General features: G+C 55.6%; 1 protein-coding gene across 4 annotated transcripts in view; it reads right to left on the bottom strand.

Annotated features, from left to right (window-relative positions):
- Positions 1 to 512: 512 nt before the first annotated feature.
- LOC116953320 (centrosomal protein 85L) overlaps positions 513 to 10,925 on the bottom strand; it is a 114,369-nt gene continuing 103,956 nt past the window's right edge. For all 4 annotated transcript variants that reach the window (XM_076074926.1, XM_076074924.1, XM_076074927.1 and 1 more), the window contains one exon: positions 513 to 9,685. In XM_076074926.1, coding sequence (XP_075931041.1) covers positions 9,519 to 9,685 — 167 coding nt within the window. In that variant the 3' untranslated portion in view covers positions 513 to 9,518. The remainder of the gene's footprint in view (positions 9,686 to 10,925) is intronic.

Here is a 10,925-nt window from a genome sequence, read left to right as displayed (position 1 = left end):
CCGCTCACGACCAACACCGCTGACGATTATCTGAACCGGTCCTGGGCCTCCCCTAGGTCGACTCGGCCTCAAATGAGGACTTGGTGCGGTGCGTAAACATCGCCACAGGGGAGACAAAGGCGACCGGGCGTGGTGCTGGACACCCACCCCCTCGTGTGCCGTGCCGGCCTTCGTAGGCGCTCGCTAACAGCACTTGCCCCAACAGTCTTAAGGCTACACGGGGGATCTTTGTCTTTGCGATGTACTCTTTAACCCGCCTGCTCTGCACCGAAGCCGCAGGCAGTGGCGCTCAGGGTTTGGTGACGCTGGGTAAGGGACCGCCGCCTCATTCACCACGAATATTGCGGCTCTCGGAAAACCGAGGGGTTTCTTTTGCCGAATTTAGAGGGGGAAAACAAAACGGACCTTCTTGTTACTTCGGTTAGCAAACCCGCCCTGCCTTAGACGCCCAGACGGACACAACCGATGCACTCCCCGCAGGCCGAGAAAGCTAAACACCGGACAAGGTGATGAACATTGTGTAAGAAACGGGCTGTATTTGTATAAACGGATTGGATAAAAGCACACGGCAACAGCCGATACCGGCCTCGACACCACCCTCCACCCCATACCACCACCCTCGGTTCGTCGGCGCCGCCCACTTTGACATAACCACGCCCACTGCCCTGGTAGCCCCCGCCCACTCCGCGTGTAGCCTGACTCAGCGCGAACCACGTGCTGGGTAAGTGCGGGTTGAAGGCGGGCAGCCATAGACGTTTGAAGCACAGTGCAGTACAACGACCGATCTTGCGGTAACCCCGATTTATTTGTATGCGCCGTGGTCGTCCTTTAAATAAAAAAAACGGCCCAGGGCAAGAACCTGTTTAGCTTCCAGGGATCTTTGCAGTTCCATCGCGCCTCATAAATGTTTATCCCCCCCCCACTCTTGATTTTGTTGGACTGGCCCAGACCAAGTCTTCCACCGTTTGGTGGGCAAGTCCAAGTAACGTGGGGGCGTAGCGGGGTGGTGGGATTGTTGCTGGTGGTGGCCGTGGTACAATCTCCACACACGTGCCAGTGCTTTGTGACGTCACCGCACTCGGCATTCGGTAAACATGCAGCCAGCGCAAACGCATACACGATATATTACATCCATATGTAATGTACACACGTGTAATTACAATGTGCAAATACAAATATCACCCGTATAATCTTTGATAGGCCGTTGGAGCAAGCGCTGTTAGCGAGCACCAATTGCATGAAGGCCAGAACGGCCCCACCGGGCCGCCTTTGTCTTTCCAGTGCTAAATGATTTACACACCGCACCAAGTACTCCTCTGAGGTTGAGTCAACCTAGGGGAGGCCCAGAATCGGTGCTGGTATCGCTCGCCACCGACGCCTCGTTTGGCCTGTGGCTGTGAATCGAAATCTGCTTCGTAGCGGGCTCGAAGCGTAAAGCGCTACTACCCACCGCTCCCCAGCAACAACAAATAATGTAATACTGTACACACGCACGCGCGCGCGCGTCCTCCACGACATCCCCACACCGCCGCGTCATTTAAAAAGCTTAAATAATGTTAATTGCGGAGGCAAAATAATACTAGGGTGAATATTGGCCATTCACAAATCGATAACTTAAATTCCACGGGCAGACTGCACGGAGGTCAAAGGCCCCTTTTGACCTTCACGGCCCGAGAGGGTCGCTCGCTGCCCCCGTCCTGGGTTGGAAAGCAAGACCCGCCCGCACTGCCGATTAGCACGGTTGGCCACGTACGGTGCAAAAGAAGTCCAACAACCAATACATACATACAGGGGTGTCCTCAAAAATCACATCGAGCAGACATTCCGTACTTTTACCGCAGCGTGTTTGAGAGTACCCTTAACACATTTAAAAATCGCTCACTCGAAGCTCAAACATTTATAAAGGCTTGTGCTGGGTTCCCTACTGTCGCTTGCTGCACAGAGACCCCCCCCACCCACGTGACGCTCGACGCCAGACCCGGTGCTGCGCTTGGCCGCTGTTTTTTTGTGCGTCCCACAATTGCCTCGTGCGTTTGGGGGCCCGATGTGCTTTGTGCTAATTAACGCGGTCTCTTCATATCGCCTTCCCCTCTGTGTATATACAGGGTGCTTCAAAAAAAATAAGTTAACTTATATGGGGACTATCGTTATTGGGGAAAAATAACGGATAATAATACACTGTAACATGATAACAAATTAATGTTCATAGCTTCAAAAAGTTAGTCTCCACTTGTTCGCCATTGGCAACGCATGGCCTGGAATTTTCTCCAGGGGGTCCCCCCAGAGCACGGGACGCAGCGCATTTCTCGTGGTGGTGTTGTTGCAAATTCTCCGAAGTGTTAACATTTCTTTGAAGCACCCTTTAATCGCATTAACTACATTTTAGATTTAAAGCTTTCGTGACTGCAAGGATCCATACTCTTTGGTTCTATTCGGTAAAGTCACGTAGGTAAAAAATAAAACAACAAAAAATCACGACGTTTCGGCCACAACACCTGATGAAGGCCGCTTGTGTTGTGGCTGAAACGTCGTGATTTTTTGTTGTTTTATTTTTTACCTACGTGACTTTACCGAATAGAACCAAAGAGTAACTACGTTTTGTTTGTAATGATATAACAACCGATATATTAACAATGATACGGCCGGAAATTGGTTGAATTTTTTTGGACCTTCGTTGAAATAACGGGGTACATCGCCCGTCAAATGGTGGAGTCGTCTGCTCTGCATGCGTGCTTAGGCACGCGAAGGGAAAGCCTGATGACTTCAACAAGAGAGAGACAACCCAACTCGTTCGCAGTCAAGCAACCCGAACGCCGCCTAACGGGGGTTTATTAACACTGCACCGGGTCCCGACGACGCAGGTTCGCCGTCACCGACACGCAGCAGCAGCATCATCAGCGGGGTCACGCCGAGTTGTGGACCTCGCCATGATGGGCGTGGGGCGTTTCGGAGACCAAAAATGTCACCTCGATCAACGCTTCCATTTTGGGTTTAACGCCTGAATCGTCCACACGGGACCCCCTCCACCACCACCACCATGCACACGGCCCCACCCAGGTGACCCTTGGCAAGCGAGGAGGCCTCCATCCGGCCCCTCTTTGCCATCCTATACCCTAGGTTCGGTTGAAGCAAAAAAAATTGTATAGTAATAATAATAAATCTCGCGCAGTTCGTTTTTCTCATTCCCATTGTGCTGTTTGCCAACAAGGCGACTCGAGTCTTTGGCATGACAAAAATATATACCGTATTCATATATAGTATATATACTGCATGCATATATAGTACATATGGATACTGTATTCGTCCATAACCACCCCATGAGTGTGGATGTAGTTTGTTTTAAAAGTCGTAGTCCAAGTCCCGTCGACAACAAACCGCGGTAGTTAAAGGAGTCTCGAGTCTGTGGATCTCATTCCGGGCGTCCTCGACTTAAAGACTCGGCCTTGTCCCACCCCCGCCGCACCTCGCGTCAGCACGGTTGGCTCGGTGCGGTGCGAAAGAAGTTCACCGCACCGTTACGTACTAGTCGCGTAGCGCTCAAATTCAAGAAGCTCCTCCTGCTGCTGCTGCCGCCGCTGCTTCTGCTGCATTGGATTGTGATTTGCAAGGCGTTGTTCTCAGTCCCCTACGGACAAGTTGTTTATGCATGTCGGAGGACACCGAAGCTTCCCCGGAGACGACTACCCATCACACGCGTAGTGGAAACTCTTCCCCCTCCCCACACACAACAGACGGTGATCCCTCCCCACTTGCAGCGCCGCCTTTGCCTGGCGAGCCGCGGGGTATGGCTTTCTCCTCCCCCCCCCCCCCTCGGGGCCGGGAGTTCCACAACCCTCCCGCGTGTGATCCAACAACCCTCGCCTCCACAGTGCCGGATCGCAGGCCACGTACAAAGCCGGCACCTGCAGTTGGTCTCTCAACACGCTGCCGGTGCTTTGCTAGAAGGACCCGCTCTCTCTCTCTCGGGCCCTTCGAGAGAGAGACTTTTGACTTTTAAAACAACTTTTATTGCCGCCAGCGGCAAAAGCACTGGAGGCGATTTCGGTCTGAAATACACAAAGTCACCAGCAACACAAATGAAAATAAACGCTACAAATCCACGCGCTGCGGCGCTAAAAAATCACCGCGCACGACACGAAAGAAAAGTCACGTGGTTGTCATAGCGCACGCCACGTTGACGAGCGAGCGCTTCAGAAGGTGAACACGAGGGTAGAGAGCGGGCCCTTCTTGCAAAGCACCAGCTTGAGAGAGAGTAATTGCCTGCCCATCACAATTCGACAGCTCAGACGGGAGAATAAACGTTCGCCTTGCTTCGCGCAGTAAGTCCAACGGCGAACTCTCCACTCGGTTATTCAAATGCGACACCGGGCGCACTCCTGTCCCCTCCCCGCACGAGCAGGTCAGCCACTCGACGAGTGGACTTCAAATCTCGTTAGTAAACTATCTAAACACTATTTATTTATTTTGCCAGGTAGGTCCCACCGAGCTCTGTTTTTTTTGTTGCAATAAGCGACCTGGCCACAAATGATAGCTCAACGAAGCGGCGGCGGCGGCGGCTCAACGCGTGGACATTTCTAGCGGCAGCTCCAACACTTTGAACGCGTGACGTTGATTCTACACGTGGAGGAGGACGTGAGGGGCGGCGGGGGGTGAATCGGAGGACCCGGAGAAAAATCCACGCGACCACGTGGAAGAAAAATGCGCAGACTCCAAATACGCAGCAGCAGCAGCAGGCATCGTCCGGGGTCGGGATCGAACCCACGCTACCTCCTGCATACCGGTGCGAGGCTAGTTGATATCTACGCCCCGTGAGATTCGGACACATGGCCAATCGCCACGTGTTGGTCTCTGGTAAGGGAACGAGGCGACCTCGGCCCGCGACTCCTCCAACCCCAGGCCGCCCTCGCGCTCGGCCGTGGCCTCTCGTGGTGAGCGGTACAAAATCGTTCTTCGCTCGTTACATTTGCAATCCACTGGCCGTCACCGTCGACTAAACTAACAAAAGCTCACTTCATATTCTTGGTTCTTTCGGTAAAGTCACGTTGAAGGGAAACAATAAAATATATATAAAACAATAAAATTCTCACGACGTTTCGACTGTAACAAACGGTCATCAGGTGTGAAAACCTGTTTCTGTTACAGTCGAAACGTCGTGAGAATTGTATTGTTTTATGTATATTTTATTATTTATTGTTTCCCTTCAACGTGACTTTACCGAAAGAACCAAGAATATGAATCGCTGCAGACACGAAAGCTTTAAATCAAAATTTAAAAGCTCACATCGTTGACGAATGTTCGCCACTGTTTTCAGTTCACGAAATGAACACCGCCCTCCTCCTTCCCACCCTCCGCCCCCCCACCACTGGGGACGGGGCGGCCGCAGCGGTACGGCACGACACGCCGTGCCGTACGATGCTCCCGTCAAAATAAAGTGCCTCTGTGTTCCATTGCATCGCCTCGTCCGAGTCTCCGGCTCTCTCATCACGCCCCCCCCTCCCCGACTCTTCCTCCTCCTCGTCAACTCTTCTCTCGGCCACGGCTCGCGGCCGTTTCCCCAGGGCGCAGGGTACAGGGCACGCTGCGTCGTATGCAATGCCGTCAGCTGGGTTCACGACAACACTTCTCAGACTCCCAGTGAACCAAGGGAGTCGTGATATGTATGATGCATTGGTAGCAATTCCCTAAGTTGCGATATGAGGCATCGGTAGCAGTGCTTTAAGTTCGATTCGCGATCATTTATCGTGACACCCGAGTGAATCCAGAGAGTTCTGATATGAGGCATCGGTAGCAGTGCCTTAAGTTCGATTCACGATCATTTCTCGTGACACCCGAGTGAATCCAGAGAGTTCTGATATGAGGCATCAGTAGCAGTGCCTTAAGTTCGATTCACGATCATTTATCGTGACTCAAAAGTGAATGACGAGTTACAATTTTGGGCGTTCTTAAAGTTGCTGTCACCAACAAGTCGATCGCAACCAATGATAATATCAATCAACATTACTACCGTCGCCGACATCAACACATACTGCAGAGGTGAGCTTAAAACCACAAAGTAAGGATTTCGTGGTCCGTGGGCTTGTTTAAGTCCTCCTGGCAGCCCATTGGCTGCTATGGTGAGAGTGAGGATGCATCGGTTAGCAACGGCAGGGGCGAGGGTTCACATTTCACTCGGGCAGCCCGATATTGTCCACGCGGCTTACGATCCGTTTTTACTTAACATTTAATATCGCACTTACGACCGTAGCTACGACCGCTCGCGCAACACGACAGCTCACGCGGGTGCCGTTGCTAGCCGATGCATCCCCATCTGCTGGACATCTGTGGGGGGGGGGGAGCTTTATAGCTCATCGGATTCCTCCAGTAATAAAAAAAACACAATTCCGATTCTGTAACCTGGTGGACTTTGGACTCATCTTAAAAGTGCATCTTGTGTACTCGGCCTTTCTCCGTAACTCACAGCCTGCAACAGCACGGTTGGCGATGTCACCTGGAGGTAGTCATTGCAGCCACGACAGACGCGTCCTCACAAATACCGCCAAGCGCACAAACCAATGGACGACAACATCCCCGTGTAGCCCGCACAGCCTCCGTTGGGACAAGTCCAGCCGCCTGCGTCTCCCCCCCTGCCCCCCCCCCCAGTGGTGATCCCGACACAGACGATGGAACGACGCTGATCGTTGGCCTTTTTGGTAAGCAGGCAATCGGGGTTCGTCGGAGCTGTTGAAGTCCTGGAAGCTCGCCTCTTTAAGTCGGCCTTCATCCCCCGCCGAGTTCTGGTCGTTTAGGGGGCCGTCCATAAATGACGACACACGATTTTGGACGATTTTTGACCCCCTCGTCACACGGCGTCACAAAAAGTCAAACCCCCCCCCACCTCAAATATGACGTCACAAAGCTCTGCCCCCCGCCCCCAAAAAATATATATAAAACATGCTTCAAATCGCTTTAAACTATTGTCATTGTAGTGCGTATTTAATGTGGCGCTGCACTCTGATGTTGTAGGAGAAAACATTTATAATAAAAAAGTCTATTTAATTAAGTAGAACGTGTTGTCTATATTTATTTAAAGTTGCGCATTTTGATGTGACGTCACATTTCTCAACCCCCCCCTCCCCTCGTCACACATCGTCACAAATGTCTTGACTCCCCCCCCCAGGTGCGTGACGTCATTTATGGACGGCCCCTTACCCTGCAGGTTCTGTTTATTTCGTGGCTTCCACAGACATTGGCATTGGGATCTACGGATGAAACGCTGAAACGCGCGGCTTACAAATGTAAATTATTATTGTTTAGTCGACCTGGTGGAGGCCCAGGACTGGTTCGGATATTCGTCACCGATGTTGGCCGTGAGCAGGAATCGAACTCGGATCGCCGGGTTCGGAGCGCAGTGCGTTAACCACGACACGAGCATTCCCCATCACAAACGTGTACACACAAAACAAAGACAAAGATTCCCCGTGTAGCCTTAACAGACTGTTGGGGCAAGTGCTGTTAGCGAGCACCTATGAAGGCCGGCACGGCACACGAGGGAGGTGGGTGGCCAGCACCACGCCCGACCGCCTTTGTCTCCCCAGTGGCAATGTTTACACACCGCACCAGGACCGGCTCAAATAATCGTCACCGGTGTTGGCCGTGAGCGGGAATCGAACTCGGGTCGCCAGGTTCGTAGCGCAGCACGCCAACCGCTACACGACCGCTCCCCACACACACACACTCACACACAGACACACACACACGTATGTACAAAACACTTTACGTACAATACTTTGATATGGACACCGGACGCCCCACACCACAGCCACTCCTTGTAGAACCGACTGCACTTGAACTCGGTCATCGATGGCTCGCCGCATCCAGTTGGCCTCTCACTACCGCTGTGGCTTTCGCTACGAGACGAGTGGGGGGGGGGAGATATTTGAGTATGGAGGGGAGCGGGGGCACGTAACCCATCACACAACCACCTCCATCAGCAGACAACCTCGCCCAGCTGTTCACGCACCGGCTCGTCTTCACGCACGACCCCCGCTCTTAACCCTCGCCCTGAACTGAACTCAAACCCGAAACCCTCTACACACGAACCGCCCCGTCCATCACTGACGACGGCGTGCAGAGTGCGGGCAGACGGGGGCAACGGTGGCGGTGGCTGCGACGCCGCATGCCTCGCCGCGACCTTTCCGGCGCTTTGGTCGCCGGCTGCCACCGTCGCGACGGGGGGAAAAGACCGTTTTGATTTTTGACACGCGCAGACACGTGCCTCAAAAAAAGAAAAAAAAACACTGTTGGGGCAAGTGCTGTTTGCGAGCACCTATGAAGGCCGAAACGGCACACGAGAGGGTGGGTGGGTGGGTGGGCAGCACCACTCCCAGCCGCCTTTGTCTCCCCGGTGGCGACGTTTACACACCGCGCCAGGTACCGATTTTGAGGCCCAGTCGACCTAGGATGAGGTACAGAACCTGGTTTCAGATACTCGGTCACTGGTGTTTGTGGCCCTGACCTGGAATTGAACTCGGGTGGCCGGGTTCGTAGCGTGGCGCAGCGCGCGAACCGCTGCTCGCACGCACGCACACGCGGGAACAAGCCCAGAATTCCTGCATCGTACGTCAGTCCACACGCGAGCAAGGCGGAACTTCCGCACGACGAATCTCTAAGCGGCAACAAAAAAATAAAAAAAAATAAACCTGAACTTGTAAAAGTTCAACAGCTCGTGGCCACGGCTTTATTTACAAGCCACGGCTCCTCCTCTGCTTGGCTCGTTATTTTTATTTAAATTAATTGTTTTATTTGGCGTCGATCGTTCCTAGCCACGCCCCCCCCCTCCGTTCGCAGCAAAGTATTCAAATAGACAAATATAAACAGAATACATCCTTGAGTGTAAGCGAGCGTGGCTCTAGGAAGACCGCACATTTGGCTCCGAATGCTCTATCAACATTCATCGAGGCCACAGGCATTTTGGGTGGTGTGGTGGGAGGGGGGTAGTGGAGGGGGGAGAGTGGGGGGTAGTGCGGGGGGAGAGTGGGGAGAGAGTGGTGGGGGGAGAGTGGTGGGGGGAGTGGGCGGGGCTGTCTCTCCAGCAGCAGCCGCGGTTCTACCAACCGCACGAGTCGATGGCAGCTTTTCCAACCGTCCCCCTCCAAGTGACGGTCACCGCAGCAGCGCTTGTGCCAGGCTAGGTGCACTGTTGAGCGCCACGTAAAAAAAAAAAGACGCCGGCGGCTTCCGTTGGCGGGCCGTGACGGGAAAGCGCGCCGGGCGTGTGTGTGGGTTGACTCGACGGCGGAGACCGCTCCACCAGCACACGCACTCACTGTGCCAGAGGATGGCACATATTGGTTTTCGAACGCACGCGCGCACGCACGCGCACACACGCACGCTCTCTTCTCGATATGCCCCCCTGCCCAGAGTTTCGCCGCTGCTGCCCCCGCCCCGCCGAGACGCCGCGGCCTCTTCGACGGACGCCGAGCGCCGGCGTCGTCGGCACCGGCGGCAGGGACGTGGTGACGACGGTGGTGCCGGCGGCGCTACTGGGTGATGCAGTTGTCCCCCACGTCCTGGGCGCAGCGGTCGGCGACCACCGCCCTCAGCGCCTCCACGTCGGCACGCAGCCGGCACGCCCGGCTCCTCGTCGCGGCCCACGCGCCCGCACCGGTCGACGAGGCCTCCTCCGCGGCCGTCACCGCCGGCCCCGCTACCGCCCCCACACGCGACACACAAAGAAAAAAGAGACAAAGATCCCCCGTGTAGCCTTGACGGACTGTAGGGGCAAGTGCTGTTAGCGAGCACCTATGAAGGCCGGCACGGCACGCGAGGGGGTGGCGATGTTTACTACACACCGCACCAGGTACTCATTTGAGGCTGAGTCGACCTAGGGGAGGCCCAGGACCGGTTCAGATAATCGTCACCGGTGTTGACCGTGAGCGGGAATCGAACCCGGGTACCTGGGTCCGTGGCGCAGCGCGCCGCTAACCGCTCTACCACCGCACGCACGCCGCCATCGTCGTCAGCCGTGGTCAATCCGCTGCTGGCCTGGACCTTCATCGGCGCCGGTCGCCCACGACGCCACCTCCATAGCCACTCATGGCGCCGCGGCCGCCACCACAGAGACAAAGATCTTCTCCTGCTCTCAGCCGTACCAGCAACCTGTCCCCACTCTCTCCCTGCTCCCCACGCTCCGCACCTCCGATCAGCACTCTCTCCCTGCCCCCCACGCTCCGCACCTCCGATCAGCACTCTCTCCCTGCCCCCCACGCTCCGCACCTCCGATCAGCACTCTCTCCCTGCCCCCCACGCTCCGCACCTCCGATCAGCACTCTCTAACCTGCCCCCCACGCTCCGCACCTCCGATCAGCACTCTCTAACCTGCCCCCCACGCTCCGCACCTCCGATCAGCACTCTCTCCCTGCCCCCCACTCTCCGCACCTCCGATCAGCACTCTCTCCCTGCCCCCCACGCTCCGCACCTCCGATCAGCACTCTCTCCCTGCCCCCCACGCTCCGCACCTCCGATCAGCACTCTCTCCCTGCCCCCCACGCGCCGCACCTCCGATCAGCACTCTCTCCCTGCCCCCCACGCTCCGCACCTCCGATCAGCACTCTGTCCCTGCCCCCCACGCTCCGCACCTCCGATCAGCACTCTCTCCCTGCCCCCCACGCTCCGCACCTCCGATCAGCACTCTCTCCCTGCCCCCCACTCTCCGCACCTCCGATCAGCACTCTCTCCCTGCCCCCCACGCTCCGCACCTCCGATCAGCACTCTCTCCCTGCCCCCCACGCTCCGCACCTCCGATCAGCACTCTCTCCCTGCCCCCCACGCTCCGCACCTCCGATCAGCACTCTCTAACCTGCCCCCCACGCTCCGCACCTCCGATCAGCACTCTCTCCCTGCCCCCCACTCTCCGCACCTCCGCTCAGCACTCTCTCCCTGCGCGC

The sequence above is a fragment of the Petromyzon marinus genome, chromosome 51 (assembly GCF_048934315.1).
Source record: "Petromyzon marinus isolate PM22_M1 ecotype Great Lakes invasive population chromosome 51, UKy_Petmar_22M1.pri1.0, whole genome shotgun sequence".
Lineage (NCBI taxonomy): Eukaryota > Metazoa > Chordata > Hyperoartia > Petromyzontiformes > Petromyzontidae > Petromyzon > Petromyzon marinus.
The sequence above is the reverse complement of the archived record's forward strand: the minus strand, read 5'-3'. Positions and strand labels throughout refer to the sequence as shown.